This window comes from Melospiza melodia, chromosome 18 (genome assembly GCF_035770615.1).
Source record: "Melospiza melodia melodia isolate bMelMel2 chromosome 18, bMelMel2.pri, whole genome shotgun sequence".
NCBI lineage: Eukaryota > Metazoa > Chordata > Aves > Passeriformes > Passerellidae > Melospiza > Melospiza melodia.
This window is the reverse complement of record NC_086211.1, coordinates 2,317,002-2,333,881: the sequence shown is the minus strand read 5'-3', so window position 1 is coordinate 2,333,881 and position 16,880 is coordinate 2,317,002. Positions and strand designations below refer to the sequence as shown.

The 16,880-nt window shown below is 54.0% G+C and overlaps 1 protein-coding gene across 1 annotated transcript; it reads left to right on the top strand.

Moving 5' to 3' along the window:
• The first annotated feature begins 236 nt into the window (after positions 1 to 236).
• On the top strand, positions 237 to 10,419 carry DRG2 (developmentally regulated GTP binding protein 2). Its single transcript, XM_063171642.1, has 13 exons — positions 237 to 338; positions 1,369 to 1,529; positions 2,376 to 2,465; positions 3,808 to 3,868; positions 4,774 to 4,864; positions 5,564 to 5,636; positions 5,755 to 5,845; positions 6,020 to 6,117; positions 6,900 to 6,976; positions 7,628 to 7,716; positions 8,488 to 8,546; positions 8,958 to 9,011; positions 9,099 to 10,419. Exons 1-13 carry the CDS (start codon positions 275 to 277, stop codon positions 9,183 to 9,185), a joined length of 1,095 nt encoding a protein of 364 aa, XP_063027712.1. The 5' UTR covers positions 237 to 274; the 3' UTR covers positions 9,186 to 10,419.
• Positions 10,420 to 16,880: the final 6,461 nt, after the last annotated feature.

Sequence of the window (16,880 nt, the reverse complement as noted above, 5' to 3'; positions counted from 1 at the left end):
GATCCAGCCTTAATTAGAGGAGCAGGAGGAGTCAGTCCCGCTGAGGAGCTCTCCTGCTTTCTGAGATCTCTGCCTTTGAGCCTGTCCCTCCTGTCCCCACCGGGGTCGCCTCCCTGCGGACCCTCCCGGTGCCCCCGCGGTGGCGGCGGGCGGAACGCGGGGCGCGGGGCTCGGGGCGCGGCCGGAGCTGGCAGCGCGGCGCGGCCCGGACGCGTGACGGGGACGGACGGGCCGGGCCGGCGGCGCTTCCGGCGGGCGCGGAGCGGGGCCCGCCATGGGCATCCTCGAGAAGATCTCGGAGATCGAGAAGGAGATCGCCCGCACGCAGAAGAACAAAGGTGCGGGGGGCGGCCGGGGGCTGGGGGAGCCGGGGACGGCGGGCGGGCGGGTGGGCTGGGCGCTCTGGGGGGCACAGGTGGGCTGTGACTTATGGGGGGCTGTGGGGAGTCCGGGGGTCAGGGGTGCTGCGGGCTGTGAGGGCTGGGAGAGAGCCTGGGGGCTCTGGGGGCTCGGGGCTGGGGGCTCTGGGAGGGGCTCTGGGGAGGGAGGGGCCGGTCAGGGCTGTGGGGAAGGTTGTGAAACCGGGGGGCCTTGGGGGGCACAGAGCGCTGGATCCGGGGTGCTGGGAGCTGGGGCAGGGTGGGGAGCAGGGGGAGCCCTGGGGCTGGGGTGCTCTCTTTCCTTCCATGTGCTGCAGCTGCAGCCCCCACGGAGCTGGAGGGGGGAACATCTCAATTCCTGCTGGCACAGGAGGAGGCTCCGGGTGTCTGGGTGGTCTGAGGGCTCCCCGTGGGCTCTGAGCTCCCCCCAGCGCTGCTGCTGGGGCTGTGTAAATAATAGAAATAAACCTGTGAGCTCCTGGTTTCATGCCCTTACCTGTTACAAAGTGAGACAACCGCCTTCCTTTTTTTCTAGTTCAGGTGTAGATTCAAGTGTCTTGCTCATAATAAGGCAGTAAAGTGCTTTCACATATGAGCTCTGGGTTAAATGTGTCTTTAAAAGTTGACAAGAGATGGGGAAAGTAATGTGGTCGCTTTGGGGTTGAGTGTGAGCAGGTGTGAGGAGGGGCTGTTTCCAGCAGGGGCTGCTCCCCCCGTGACCTCTCTCTCCTCAAGACTCCCTTCATTCCTGCCCCTGCTCTCCCTCTGCCTTGCCCCTTTAACTCAGGAATGTTTTGGCTGTTTCTCTCCACTCTGACCCTGGTTTGCTCTCAGTGCCCAGGTTGGTGATGGAGCAGCTGGGAGCAGCTCTGTGCCTGGCACTGCCTGAGATACTGACCAAGATCCATCAGGGTTTCCTTTCAGGAAGGTTCTCACTCGCAGAAGTGAATCACAGCAACTTTGTGCTCTTGGGTTTGTGTCATTGCAGCCACCGAGTACCACCTGGGCCTGCTGAAGGCAAAGCTTGCAAAATACAGAGCTCAGCTTCTGGAACCTTCCAAATCCCCGGCTGCCAAGGGCGAGGGCTTCGATGTGATGAAATCAGGAGATGCCCGGGTGGCACTGATTGGATTTCCTTCTGTGGGGAAGGTCAGTCAGGCCTTGTGCTCCCTGGGGTGTCATCTCCAGCTCACTGTGGTTTGCAGGGGCTGCAGAGCAGCTTGGGGATCACTAACATGGAATGTTTGGGTTGGAGGCACCTTAAAGCTCCTCTGGTGGGATCCCACCTGGAGTCCTGGGCATGGTTCTGGTGTCTCCTGCATGAGGAGGATGTGGGAATGTTGGAGAGAGGACTGGGGAGTGGAGACAGGCTGAGAGAGCTGGGGCTGGAGAAGAGAGGGTTGTGAGGAGACCTCACAGTTCCTGAAAAGGCTTCAGGGGAGCTGGAAGGGGATTCTTTGTAGTGGGAGGAAAAGGAATGGGTTCCACTGAAAGAGGGGGAGTTTAGGTGAGATGTATGGAAGGAATTCTTGCCCATGAGGGTGGGCAGGCCCTGGCACAGGTGCCCAGAGCAGCTGTGGCTGCCACATCCCTGGCAGTGCCCAAGGCCAGGCTGGACAGGGCTGGGAGCAGCCTGGGACAGTGGGAGGTGTCCCTGCCATGGCAGGAGTGGAATGAGATGGGCTTTGAGGTCACTTCCAGCCCAAACTGTTCCATGATTCTGTGATCTAGATGAGCACTGGAGATGGGGAAACACTCCTTCATGTTGTGTGCTCTGCCCTGTGGAATTTATTGCTGCCTGAACGTTGTTCTTGCCCAGCCCCAGCAGTGCTGAGCAAAGAAAAAATCTGAATTACTTCAGTTCCATGGCAGTGTCACCAGCTCAGTCCCTGTGCCTGGAACAGCCACAACGCAACTTGAGGAGCACTTTGGTGCTGCTGTTTTGCTGAACCTTCTCCTTTTCCTGCCTGCTGATGCTGCTCTCTTGCCTTTCAGTCCACGTTTCTGAGTTTAATGACCTCGACTGCCAGCGAAGCCGCGTCCTACGAGTTCACCACGCTGACCTGCATCCCTGGGGTCATAGAGGTGAGCAGGACCCTCCTCCAGCTCTGTCAAGGTGTTTGTAGGGGGATAGAATATAAGAAAATAAAGCTAGTGTAGAAAGTGATCTTATCCCTAAGGAGCTGCAGCTGGGCCAATTATCAAAGATCAGGAACAGGCTTGACTTTAACGGAGCACACCTGCACCCAATGAGACAAAGATGCTATAAAAGAGTGGGGTGGCTGCTTGAGGAGGGAACTGGAGTCAGTGGCTGCTTTATGAAGAAGAGTCAGTGCTCTGAGGAGATGCCCACAAGGAACACCAAGAAGGTATGAAACTTTTGTGACAGGAGACAGCAGTATGGAACCCCTGCAATGAGATGACAATTGTGCTGCTAATAAGGAGCACACACATCCAGAAGTCTCCAAAGCTGAATTTTGCTTTAAACTTTTCAGTGCTGATGTAGCACTTCCCTGAACTCTCCAGGATGGGCTGCCTGAGCAGGATTTTTGTGCTGCTCTTGGACTGACCAGAGCAATCCCACAATTCTCAACTGAATTTTGTATAACCACTGTCAGTGCCAGTGACCAGCTGGCTGCAAACCTTGACAGATTTGTTTTTAATGAAGCTTTACAGAGGCAATCTGTGCTGTGATCACTTTCAAAACAAAATGCAGCTCTTCCTGTCCTTGGGGGGTTTCATTAGTGGTGACCTCAGCATCCATCAGTAAAGCAAATGATAAAGGCATCAAACTGAAAAGTGTCCAAGAGTAATGAGGAAATCTGGCTCAGGAAGGAAGGGGGAGTTAAATAATGAAAGTAAATGTATTAGTGGGAAAAGGAGTTTGATGTAACACATTCAAGCAGAGCTGTGAGCTGCAACAACAGCTGGAGAGCCAATGCCTTGCAGATCCAGGGAATGAGTGTCAGTGCCTTGCAGATCCTAGGAATGAGTTTCTCCTGGGTTTTTTACCTGCAGCACCCCTGAGTGGTTAGATCTATCACAGGCAGAGATGTGGCACTTGTTCATTACTGAGTTTTCTCATTAGACCAATGAAAGAGGGGTTGTCTTTCCTTTCCATTCCCTGAACTTGGGAATGGGTGACTGCTGTGCTGTTTTCCTGCTGCTTTGTCCAGCTGCAGTCATAGGATGCTTTAGGGGGTCAGGATCTAATGCAAGCTGTGTGTGCTGCTGAGCACAGCCCCCAGCTCTGGAATTGCCTCAGGACAGAGCCATGAGCTTTCTGCAGAGCTCCCCTGCCCTGCCAGTTCCATCCAGTTCCACTCCCCACAGGATGGGGACCCCCAGCACGGATTTGGGGCTTTTGGGGCAGCTCAAGTGCCCTGCAGGAAGATTTCAACTTTGCATCCTTCCATTTCCCTTTCAGTACAAAGGAGCCAATATTCAGCTGCTGGATCTGCCTGGAATCATCGAAGGAGCTGCTCAAGGTTGGCTCATGTCTCTGTTCATGTGCAGGAGGGATTTGCCCTCAGTAGTGCCCCTGGGTGTCTCAGCTTTCCTGGGCCAAGAGTTCCTGCATTGTCTTTCCAAATTTTGGAGTCCTTGATCCTATGTGAGGCACGATTCCTGTCCCTGAGCCCACAGAAGGGTCTATATGTAGCACAAAGATGGTTTTCTGGAGGTGGGAGCCAAAGCAAGCCCGTCACTTCTCACATCCTTGCTTGAGTGTTAAGTGGCTCATCTGTTTTCTGGTACTGAGGAAATCTATAAAAGATGCTGGAGAGGCGGAGGGAGAGTTACAGCTAAACACTAACCTTGAGTAATTCCCTGAGCTCCTGCCAGTCCTGCCATGACTCCTGATTCTGGGAAGAGATGTTGGCTTTGTCTCTGTGCTGTCATTGTCTTCACTGGCTGGTTATGTCTGAAAATAGCTCAGGAAATCAGGGAGTCATGGAACATCTGGGAAGGGACCCACAGGGATCATCCAGCCCAGCTCCTGGCCCTGCACAGACACCCCAACAATCCCACCCTGTGCCTGATGATGTCCAAACCCTCCTGGAGCTGTGGCAGCCTTGGGGCTGTGCCCATTCCCTGGGGAGCCTGGGCAGTGCCCAAACACCCTCTGGGGGAAGAACCTTTTCCTAATATCCAACCTGACCCTCCCTGGCACAGCTCCAGCCATTCCCTTGGGTCCCTGGAGCAGTGTCTGTGCTTCCTAAGGCACCTTCTGGCACTGATCTCTGTGCTGCCAGGGCTCCTAGCAGCAGACTGCAGCCAGAACAGCCCTGCAGGATGTTTTTCCTTGCTTCCAAGCTTCTGCAAGGGGCAGGAGTCCCCATTTGTCAGAGAACTGAGCTGGTTGCTGTTGCTGATCCCCCTCGTGTGTCCCCAGGGAAGGGCAGAGGCCGGCAGGTGATCGCTGTGGCCAGGACAGCAGATGTTGTTATCATGATGCTGGATGCCACCAAGGGCGAGGTGCAGAGGTGAGTGTGGGCTGGCTCTGGGCTGGAAAACGTGCCAGCTCCCTGAGGAATTGTGGAGAGCACCTGGGGAATGAGGAGTTCAATTACTGAGTACCAGATGAGGGTTGTGTCCTGTGACTGTGTTCACAGGGGTCTGAGGATGAGGGAAGAGAAGAGGATCTGACTCTGTGTTTCAGAAGGCTTGATTTATTATTTTGTGATATATGTTATATTAAAGTTATATTAAAAGAAGAGAAGAAAGGACTTCATCAGAAATAGAAAAAAGAATGATAACAAAAGCTTGTGTCTCAGAGAGTCTGAGCCAGCTGACTGTGATTGGCCATTAATTACAACCACATGAGACCAATCACAGATCCACCTGTTGCATTCCACAGCAGCAGATAATCAATGTTTACATTTTGTTCCTGAGGCTTCTCAGCTTCTCAGGAGAAAAAAATCCCTAAGGAAAGGATTTTTCAGAAAATATCATGGCTACAGTGTCCCATGAGAAGCATCCTGCTGGCTGCAGTGGGTGCTCAGCTGGAGGGAAATTCCTGCAGCACGTCTGTCATAGATGGGAATGTCAGCCTGGGTTGCCACCACAGACTGACCTGCATCATGGGGGTTTGTGGCAGGGCTGTATGCACACAAGAATCAGAAAGGGAAAGGTCTGGGTGTCACCTGGCCACTCTCAGCCTCACAAGTGCTGTGTCCCTGCAGGGCCTTGCTGGAGAAGGAACTGGAATCTGTAGGAATCCGGCTGAACAAGAGCAAACCAAATATCTACTTCAAGGTGAGGCTTCCTGAGCTCCTGCAGGCACAGCTGGTCTGCTCAAAGCTGAGCTCACTCTGTGTTGGCCAGGCTGTGGGATCTGAGAGTGTTCTTACATTGCTTTTTTTGTATCCTGCAGCCCAAGAAGGGTGGAGGCATCTCCTTCAACTCCACTGTCACGTTGACTCAGTGCTCTGAGAAGCTGGTTCAGCTCATCCTCCATGAATACAGTATCCTTTCCTAAAAGGGGATACCCTTAAGCCATCAGCAGCTCATGGTTTAAGTGCTTCCTCTGTGGGACAGCCTTGGTGTCCCTTTGGTGCTGCCTGGTTGGCAGCACTGTCACCAGGGAGCTCAGACCCTGTGCTGTGTTGGGATTTGGGCCTTGACAGTGTCCACCTCAGAAATCTTCAACGCTGAGGTCCTGTTCAGAGAGGATTGTTCCCCTGATGAGTTCATTGATGTGATTGTAGGAAACAGGGTCTACATGCCATGCCTCTATGTGAGTATCCTGGGCAGCCTGGCTTCTGCCACACCCAGCATCTTCTCTGTCACAGCAGGGACACCTCCCACTGTCCCAGGGTGCTCCAAGCCCTGTCCAGCCTGGCCTTGGACACTCCCAGGGATCCAGGGGCAGCCACAGCTGCTCTGGGGATCTGTGCCAGGGCCTCCCTGCCCTCACAGGGAAGAATATTTTCCCAATATCCCATCTAACCCTGCCCTCTCAATTTAAAGCCGTTCCCCCTTGTGCTATTACTCCATGCCCTTGTTGCTGGCTCCTAAAACAGTAATGATTTGGGGTTTAAGAGGTGGAAAACAGCTCAACAGGGAGTTTTTTATAGGTTTTGCATGTGCAGCCGTGCTGTGTGTGTTTCCTGGGCCCTCTTGTGGCTGGTGCTGCCCTGGAGCAACAGAGATTCCAATGCTGGTGCTGGGGCTTTGCTCCCACGTGTGGAGCCTCCTCTGACTCCCCTGCTGCCAGCTCTGTGCTTAACTTGTCACGTCTGGTCCCTTGTGTGCCAGAGGTCCCTCTAGGGCTCTGTTTGTAGCCACTGGGTCTGTAAAAATCAAAGAACATGTTCCAAGTCATCCCAAAGGGAGAATTATAAAAGGCCAAAAATTTATATTCAGGCTTCAGAATTTTAATAGTTTGTTTTACTGAGAGTCTTGGCTTATCTTCTGACAGAATCTGTGTTTCTGTTTCAGGTGCTGGAGCTACCTTGTTCTTTGTACATGTTGCTGGGTTGCCTTGCTAAGGGCTGTGTTGTTTTCCCTCTGCTTTAGGTTTATAACAAGATTGACCAGATATCCATGGAGGAGGTGGATCGCCTTGCTCGGAGGCCCCACAGTGTTGTCATCAGGTAGGATGATGACATTCTCATTGCCTTTTCTGCCTGCTGTGGGGTTCATTTCACACCCCTTTCTCTGAATTCTCCAGGAAGGGACTTCTCCCAGGGCTGCTGGGGTGAGAAGCAGTTGCTGTGCAGCTTTTCCCAGATTTCCTTCCCCTGGAGCTTGGCTTCTCTGTGCTGTCTGCAGGACAGAGTCAAACAATCTGGCTTGTTTCCTTGGAAGTGCTGATAGATCTGCTGGGGCTTTGCTGCTTCAAAGCTGTTCACTCTTCTGGACTCATGGAATGGTTTGGGTTGGAAGGGACCCTAAAGCTCATCTCATCCCACCCCTGCCATGGGCAGGGACACCTTCCTCTAGATCAGTTTGCTCCAGGCCCCATCCAGCCTGGCCTTGAACAATTCCAGGGATGGAGCACCCAGAAACTCTCTGTACAACCTGTTCCAGTGCTTCTCCACCCTTTAGTAAGGAATTTCTTCCTAATATCTAATCTAACCCTGCCCTCCTTCAGTTTAAGGTCATTTTACCTTGTGTTTTTCCTTCCCTTGCCTCATTAAAGACTTTCCCCTCATTCTCCAGCACTTTAATAAAGACATTTCACCTTGTTTTTCTGGATCCCTAAATCATAACAGCAGTAAACAGATGATCCTGGTGTTTTGCAGCTGTGGCATGAAGCTGAACCTGGACTACTTGCTGGAGAAGCTCTGGGAGTACCTGGCACTCACCTGCATCTACACCAAGAAAAGGGGACGTAAGTGACCCCAGACAGGCTGCCAGCAGGGCTGGTGCCTTGGAAATGCTGGAATTGCACCCTCCCTAATCATCCTTCAGCCCTTGGGAAATGCTTCCTGCTCTGTCTGATCCTGCTATGTATGGATTCCATCATGGGCCTCCTGTTGTATTTTACAAGAGCTGAATTTTCATAAACCTTTGCAGGATATAAGGGAATAAAGTGTGCAAGTTCACAGCTTTTACCTTGTTATGCACACTGTGATGAACCCACAAGTTTTCTGCTCCTGCAGGAAATTTAGTGATTCTCATACCCTTGGAGGTGCCTTTGATCCTCCTTTTGCTTTATAACCCACTTGCAGCTTCTCCCAGTGATGAAGGCACATCTGTAACTTGCTCTGTTTGCTTGTGAGCAGCTGAACTTGGGTGGATGTGAGGAGATCAAGGAATTTTCTGAGCTTGTTAAGCTCTGAAATCTTGGGGGTTTTGTTTTTTTCCTTGAGCAGGTGTGTTTTGGCTTGGGTTGTTTTGTTTCTCTTAAGTCAAGGGTTTGGGATGGAGTCATTTCAGGTGGGTTGTGAGGAAGCTGCTGACTGTGTGGGGTGGGAAATGGCACTTGTGGGTGCTGGAGAGCTGATTTGATGCTTTTAGGCACTGGATCCCTGTTCTGTCTGGGAGCAGGAAGGAGGAATTTGGGAGTAGTTAGCACAAGGTGATGTGAGGTGGTGTCAGCATTTTAGAACACACTTGATAGAAATCCAATCCTTTTCCCCCCCCTTCTGCTTCTCCACAGAGAGACCAGACTTTACAGATGCCATTATTCTAAGGAAAGGAGCCTCTGTGGAACATGTGGTAATTTTTCTGCATCTTTTACATTTCCCTGTGTGCAGAAGGCAGCTCCTCCTGGACCTGCTGTGATTTGTGCTCCATAAAGCTCAGGACATGTCAGTGTTTGGTTGTGCTTCTCCTTTTGTTGCCTTTTATCTGCCTCAGGTTTCTTTCACAGCTGCTATAAAAGATTTAAACAGTAATTATTTAATGCAGCCAGTGAAAAAGCACATGGAAACAATGGAATGAGGGTTTATGTGGGCTGATGATTCCTGTGTCTGTTCTGTATGGCTTCAACTGCTTTTAACCAGCTCTTAAAGTCTTTATTGTAAATTCTGGCATAGACTTGAGTTTGTTTTAATTCCTGGGTATTGAAAAAGTTGTTTGCAAAGAGATAAATGTAAATATTTCAACTTCTGCCTGTCTGTCTTGCAGTGCCATCGGATTCACAGATCATTAGCCAGCCAGTTCAAATATGCCTTGGTGTGGGTAAGTGTTGGGACAGCAACTGGAATCCCTGTCTTCTGGTGTCTCTGACTGCTCTTCTAACCCTTCTCCCCCTTTTTTGCTTCAAAGGGGACAAGCACAAAGTACAGCCCTCAGAGAGTGGGCTTAACCCATATGATGGAGCATGAAGATGTCATTCAGATCGTAAAGAAGTAACTGCTGGTGCCTGGCCTTGCCTTTTATCACTGCAATTGGAACTGACCATGTAGAAACAAAACAAAACACACCAAAAAAAAAAAAAAAAAAAAAAAAAAAGAAAAGAAAAAAGAAAAAAAAAAAAGAAAGGAAAAAGGGAGATGTGTTCCAGAGCCAAGAAAGCTTCTGTGAAGCTCCTTCTCTTGGAGGAAGGTAGAAAATGAGGCTGCTGTGCTTGCAGGTGGAGATGGGGAAGATGAGTTTCCATCTGGCAGCATTTCAGGCCAAGTGATGTTTCTTAAAAATTTGAAAGGAGCCAGTTCTTCTAGGGCACAGTTCCACAGCCTGCAGTGTCCTGCCCCTTGTGGGGTTTGCACATGAATCCCTGTGCATTCCCAGTGGGAAGTGTTTGGGTTTGTGTGTAAAAATCTGGCCCTGTGCTTTTGGGCTGAGAGAACATTGCTGATGCTTTGCTGCTTATCCATTCCCTTAATTTAAGCATTGATCTGAAGCAGAACCAGAGTTCTCCCTCCCCTGCTCGCTGGACACATCTGCAGCTGAGACAGCCCCAATTTTTAATAATCCCACCTCAATTAACATTAAAACCTGGCACTCTGTGCCTCTCCATAGCCTTGCAGTGGGGTTTGTAGGACACCCTGGTACTGAGAGATGAGAAATTAAACTGGTAATGGTTAATTAGCCTGGCCAGGTTGCAGTGGCGTATGATCCAAGAGCTGTAGTCTGGGGTGAGGATTCTGGCATCTCACTCATTGAGGAGCTGCCTTGGGAGCTTCCTCCTTTGTTGGGCAGGAGTTGTCCTGCCCTTCAGTCCCAAGGTGGAGGTCTCATCAGCCATGTCCCTAAATTCCAGTTGCAGCTCTTTGGAGCTCAAGGTACCACCCCATGCTGTGAGTTTTACCCCAGCCCTGTTAAACATTGCTTGTCTGGATATTGTTCATCAGAAATCTGGGATTTTTGTAATCATGCTTTTCCATTGAATACTGTTGCTAAACAATTCAGAGTGCCTGATAGAGGACAGCTCTTGCCTTCTGGGATCAAGAGCTGCCAATAGCTTTTATTTTCTTTCATTGGAAAAGGGTTTGGTCTGAGTGGATGCAGAACTGTGAGGACAGGTGTGACACCTGTCTGAGCAGGGTTCCTTCCCTCCTCCCTGCTCCTCCCCACCCCTCACAACCTGATTGAGCAGAAATGGAAGGATTATTTTATTTGAGAAAATAAAAAGTTGTTATGTGAATGGTGGGTAGATGGCTTGGTTTGTTTCCTAACTCTTTTTTACCTTTGGCCACCTGAGGAATCCTGGATTCTGTCACTGGAGATTTCGGGGGCAATAGAAGGTGAAGTACAAGAGACTGGTGGTGGGAGATAAACAGATACAATACACAGTGCCCAAGCTGAGAAGGTGACTTTGAACTCTGTGAGTTCCCTTCCCTGTTCCTGGCTTTGTTCACAGCTGGGGTGCAGAGGAAATCCTGACCACGGAGAGGAGAACGAGCTCCAGATGATCCCCATTATCCCTGGCTGGCAGTGGAGAGCTGCCCTTCCCGGTGTGAGCTGGGTGGGATGCTGTTCCAGCACATTAACTCACCCTTCCCATTCCCATGAAGGTCACACAGGCAGAGTTACCCTCACAAAGACTAATTTTGGTTTCGTTTTGTCCCTGAGTTTCTGATTTTTCCATCCAAATCCTGCAGCCTGCCAAGCCTTGGCACAGAGCTGGGCAGGCAGAACTGCTGACAGGGCTTCATGCTCAGCCCAGGTAGTGCTGGGAGCCAGGGGCTGCTTGGTGTGAGGCTGAAATGCACAGTGCTACCTGCTAAAACCTGTCCTTGAATAGCTGCTGCTACCTCAGTGTGAGTTTCAAATTGATTTTGGCATTTCACTGTTAAAACCCCCTCTGCCTAATTAGCTTCATTTAGGAAAATGGGCATTTTATCCTCCTCAAAATGAACAGATACATGATTAAAATTGGAATGGGGATGAAGTAAAAATAGTGAAGCTAGAAGAAGCCAACTTCTTTTTTTCAGAGAGAGTAGCTTTTTTGGCAGCAAGTTTATAGCTGCATTTGAAAATGCACCATTTAATTGCAGTATCCTTCTTCCAGGAGCTTCCCTAATTGTTCTGCACTTACGTTAAAAGCAGCAAACGTTGCAGTTCGTGCTGGAGTGAGTTTGCCTCCAAGAGATCTCCCAGTCCCGAGAAGATCCAAAGGGCAAGGGGGAAATCTGCTGCACCATTAGGGCTGTACTGGAGCCTCCTGTGGCTCATGGAATTTGCAGCATTTCAGTATTGAAAGGGGATTGTAAAAAACATGAAGAGGGACTTTTCACCAAGGGCAGAAAAAGTGGGAATGGTTTTAAACTGAAAGGGGTGATACAGATGAGGTGTTAAGGGGAGATTCTTCCCTGTGAGGTGGTGAGGCCCTGGCACAGGCTGCCCTCAGAAGCTGTGGCTGCCCCTGGATCCCTGGAAGTGTCCCAGGCCAGGGCTTGGAGCAACCTGGGGTAGTGGAAGGTGTTCCTGGAATGAGATGAGCTTTGAGCTCCCTGCCATCCAAACCATTCTGGGATTGTGTGCATTGACCAGAGCCCCTCACTGGGGAGCTGCTGAAGGAAAATGTGATCAGACTCTCCCTGTTTGGTGGGAGAAGGGCTCTCCAGGAGGGTGGGTGCAGGCAGGAGCTGTGGGTTTGCCCCCAGAAGAGCAGCACCCTGCATTTCTCTGCTGTAGGAGGAAAGCCTGGGCTGAATGATGCTCTCACAAAGCTGCCCTCAGCACCCTGCTCTGTGCTCCTGCCATTCCCTTGCTCTTCCAGGCTCATTCCTGCTGCTCCCAGGGGCTGTGCTCATCCTGCCCCATCCTCCAGGTGTGGAGCAGGGTGGATCAGCCTCCCTCCACCTAACGCTGCAGCCAGCCACGACTCTCGAGGCGTGCTCTGTTTAAAATGCCTGTTCCAGGCAATCAAGCAGGTTTGATTGGCTGAACACTCCTCTTATAATTTAATTTAGTCAGGAATCGTTTGCAAGGTAATAAAGAGTGACTCTGCCTCCAAATACATTCATTTAATTCAATGAGAGATGGTTGCTGCGGCAGGCTCGCCTCAGCCAGCTCCCTCACCCCATCACGGTGACATCTCAAAGTGCTGCTCAGGGCCGTATATAAGAGTCACGATCCGCAGTGACAGCTTAATTGTCTCCAATGCTGACAAGGGTCACCCCAAGCAGCCATCGGGAGTGGCACGGAGCCGGCTGGGGAGGCTGCGGAGGGGAGGATTTATGGCTGGCAAATAGTTTTGAATTCCTCTGGTTGCGCCTGCTAAATGATGAACCTGCCCCGAGGGGATTGGGGCTATTGATTGTAATTTGCAGTTAAGCCCTCGCGTTCTGAGGAATCAGCATAATAAATACCCACCGCATTACGGCTGGGACGTGCCTGCCTGCAGGAGGAGGGAGCCGAGCTTTTCCCGGCTCGGGTGCTGCAGCACGATGCTCTCTCTGCCCCTGCGTTTGGCAGAGCCACGGGCTCCATCCCTGCTGGAAAATGGTCCCCAGCTGGGTGGGATGCAGGAGCCCAGAGCTGGAATGGGGAGAATGGAGTGTGCTGCTCATCCAGGGAGGAGAGGATGCTCTGATATTTTTGGGGTAATGGGTGTTAGATCCTTGCCAGAACCTCTGCAGCTGTTTGGTGCCGGCCCACCACTGTGAGGAACTGCGTTTGTTCCTCACTCCCACGTTCTGTGATTTCTTCTGAACTCCCGTTGGTTTGGGGCCCAGAATGGGTCAGGGCCACTTTCCAGCTGTTCACATCTGGGTTACACTGAGACTCACCTACATCCTAGGAGGGATGTGGGACACTCCAGCTGTGTCACCAGGGGCGCAAGGGACAGGGAGCACGGCAGGAGGAGGCCCTCACCCCTGCAGCCCTGCAGCTCTGTGAGGGAAGATCAGCTCCCGTGCTCTGCTCAGAGTGGAGATGACAATAATAGCACTCATCAAATATGCAGCAGCCACGGTCCCGCAGCTGCCGGGGAGGGATGGGGCTGGCAGAGCACCGAGGCAGCCCCAGGCCATGCAGGACAGCTGGGTGCCCCAGGTGAGTGGCTCTGGGTGCCCCAGATGGGTGGCACCTCCCTTGGGCTCTGGGTGCCATGGGGGCTTTGCTGGGAAGGGACCTTTGTGTGTGACAGTGGCTTTAGAGTGCAGTTGTTTAGGTCAAAGTGTGTGGTGTCCCCTCACCCTGCCTGTCCCTGTCTGTCCCTGTCTGGCTGCTTGCTGTCCTTACCCTCCCTTATCTCACCTGCCTTCCCACCTTCTCCACAGCCCCAATTCCCACTGCCCTCCAGAGCAGAGCAGAGCAGCCCCCCCTGAGCGCTCCCTCCTTCCCTGGAACCCTCCACCCCGTGTTTCCCACCCCCTTCCCCTCATTCCTTTCACGTTGGGGTTGTTTTAGCCTAGGAAAGCTCCTGGGCTTGGCTTTGGGACTGAGATGATGGCACAGGGCTGTGACCCGGCTCCAGGGCTGCCCGCCAGCACATTCCTGGGTGCACGCCAGCATCGTGCCCAGCTGCTTTGTACTCCCAGCATCTGCCAGGGCCTATCTCCTCCCATAACACCTCCCTGTGGGGAGCAGGCAGCAGCTGGCAGGCAGGGATTGTCTGTATTGCTCATGTGCTGGGTCCCCATCCTCATTTGGAGGCAGGAACTGGAGAGGGTGGAAATTAGCCAGGTCAGGGGGGTGATGGGTGCTTGGGGAGAAAGGAAAGACCCCGCTGTGCCTCGGGGGCTTGGAGGGCCGGGCCATTGTCACACTGCTGGAGGGGTCCAGCTTATCCCTGTGCTCCCATTGTCCCTGGAGCTGTGACTGGGGTGACAAGAGCTGTGCCTGGGCTGCCTCACCTGCTCACAGGTGTTGGAGAGTGGATGTGCAGCGCTGCAGAGCTGAAGGCAGGGAAGGGGATGCGCTGAGAGGCGCTGCCGCAGCCGGAGGTGCCGGGGCTGGCTCCGTGGTGCCTCGGGGCTGCCGTGGCGTGGCGTGTGTGGTGTGGTGTGGTGTGGTGGCACGGAGCCCCGCTCCGGCTGTAACTGGAACCAGGCTGTAAGCGGAGCCGGGGCCGGCTGGTGTCCGCAGACCTGCCTGGAGCCGCGGAGCCGCTGCCTCTGGAGCTCTGCCCGCCGATGCCGGCACTCCGAAGGTACCGTCCTGCCGGGCTGGGGCGGGTGAACCCCGAGGCCAAAGTGTCCGTCCCCTCCCTGCATCCCCTCCCTGCATCCGCCCACGGCACAGCCGCCGGGCCCTGCGTGAGGCGGCTTTTCCTGCCTCACCCACGTGGCTGGAGACATTCAGGATTACCCGACCAAAGGATGCTCTGGGTACCTTCTACTACAGCCTTGGTACCCACTGGCACCACAGAGAGCCCTCGCTGGCAGGTTTTGCAGCCAGGGTCCCTCCTGTGTGCTGCAGATGATGCAGCCCTGCCCAGACACCCTGAGACAGCCACCAAGGGTGGGTGCCCCCCTGACCCCCTGCTTTGCTTCCATCCCACTGCGCCTGGGCACAAAAACCTCTTGGCCAGCTGTGCTGTGCCAGAGGCAGGTGAACCAGGACAAAAAACATGGGGAGGTGTTTTGGGGTCTGGTATGGAGGCTGGGGCAGTGGGAGGCAGCGTCTGTGTGGGGTGAAGCCCCTCTCTCTCCCTTTATTCCCCCTCTTGGAGAGCCCTTGCCATGCCCATGGGAGGCACCACGGGCACAGCCATGGCAACAGCACAGGAGCTGTGCCAGGGCACTGAGGGCACTGCCAGGGCCACCTTGCCTGGGAGGACAGGGGTAGGGACCGTGGAGGGCAGTGGGGTGGTGACAAGGACTGTGCTGGGATGCAGGGAGTGACCTCTAGCTGCTTTTTACCAGCAAGGTACCCCTTTGCTTTGAGAGGGAAGGGCTGTGTCCCTGCCCAAGGTGGTTCCTGCCCCGTTGTGGTGCCCATGCCAGGAGGAGGGGTGGCACGGTGCTGTGTGGCAGGTGCCTGTGCCCTGGCAGGGCAGGCTCTGTCAGCCCCACATGGCTCAGTGGCCATGGCAGAGCTGTGGACTGTGACAGTGCCAGGCAGGGCTCCTGCTGACCCTGTGTGTCTCTCACAGACCCTCTCCTGGTGCCTGCCAGGCGCCACTCATCCCACTCTGCCCACCCTGCACTCCAGAGCTGCCTCCACCTGTGCAGATCAGGATGTGTCTATCACAGAAATTAATGCAGGGAGTAGGCAAAGCCATGGGACCATGGTGGATGGTGCTCTGCTGTCGATGTGGCACGGGGGACAAAACTGGGGACAACACAATGCCAGGAGGTGCCAGCTTGGGCAGATCCCGGGGGAGACCAATGGGTTCAGTCCAGAACCTGCTGCTGGTTCTTTGGTTCTGCCAGCTGCTGGACGCTCCTGTCTCCCCAAACCTTCCTGTAAGGGGGTGCAGCTGCCCCTGCCCACAGGTGATCCATGTGGGACAGCGAGTTCCCTCTGCTGCTGCTTAAACTTTGATGAGCTGCAGGAATCCAGGCCCGGCATTAACATTTGATGTGGTCACCCTGCTCCCGGGCACGTGTGTGTGCAAACACGCTGCTAGCACTGCCACGGCCACACGTGTGGCACATGCAGCCCCTCCTGCCCGCTGTGTGTGGGCACGTGTGGCGCCCTGCCCATACCTGCCACCTGGCATGGCACACAGGGTGCCCCTGCAGCTCTGGGCTCCTCGGTGCTTCCCAGCAGGGCTCTGGAATTTGGTTTTGTGTCGGGCTCCCCTTGGGTGTGTTCCCGGTGCTGCCTTGGGCTCTGCAGAATTGTCACCTCTCTCTCGGTGCCGCCGTTTGCCTTCACGGATCCCTTCACGGATCCCCGGGCTCCATCCTCTCCGTGCTGCCCGGAGGAAGGGGCTGATACCTCAGGGAGGGGCGGAGGAAGCCCCGAGGCGTGGGGAGGTGCCAGGGTCCCGTTTTGGGGTAACGGCGCTGCCCCTGCAGCGCTCCCTTGGGAGGATGCTCCAGCAGCAAGGACCCTTCCCTGCTCCTTCGGAAAAGTCTCGGGGCTGGCGTGGCGCATCCCTTACATTATTCATGGCCCCGCGAGCCTGGCGCTTGGGTTACAGCCGGATCCCAGGCACCGGGGTGCGCGGGAGGCAGGAGCAGCTCCGCCGGGCTGCCCGGGGCCGCTCCCGCCGCCCCAGCGCCATGCCAAGCGGGCGGGCACCGGCAGCCACGCACGGGCATGTGCCTCGCCAAACCCGGGCACAGGTAAATACCCGAGCCGGCCGCGGTGCCGGGAGCAGCATCCTGCCCGCACCGGGCATCATCCCCTCCCCGCGCCCCGCCGGGGCCGGAGCATGAGCGGCCGCCGGGATGGCCGGCAAGAAGGGGGAGCCCAAAGGGAAGGCGGGCAAAGGGAAAGGGAAGAAAGGCAAGAAGGAGGATCCCAACGAGTCGGAGGATGGCTCGGATGCGGAGCTGCTGAAGGCAGAGGAGAGCGAGGGGACGGAGGTGGTGGAGGAGGAGAAGGAAGAAAAGGAGGAGAAGGAAGAAAAGGAGGAGAAGGAAGAGGAAAAGGAGGTGGAAAAGGAGGAAAAGGAGAAAGATGAGGAGGAGGTGGTTGCAGAGGAGCCCAAGAAGGGGAAGGGGAAGGAGAAGAAAGGGTTGCCCAAGGTAGGAGTGGGAAAGA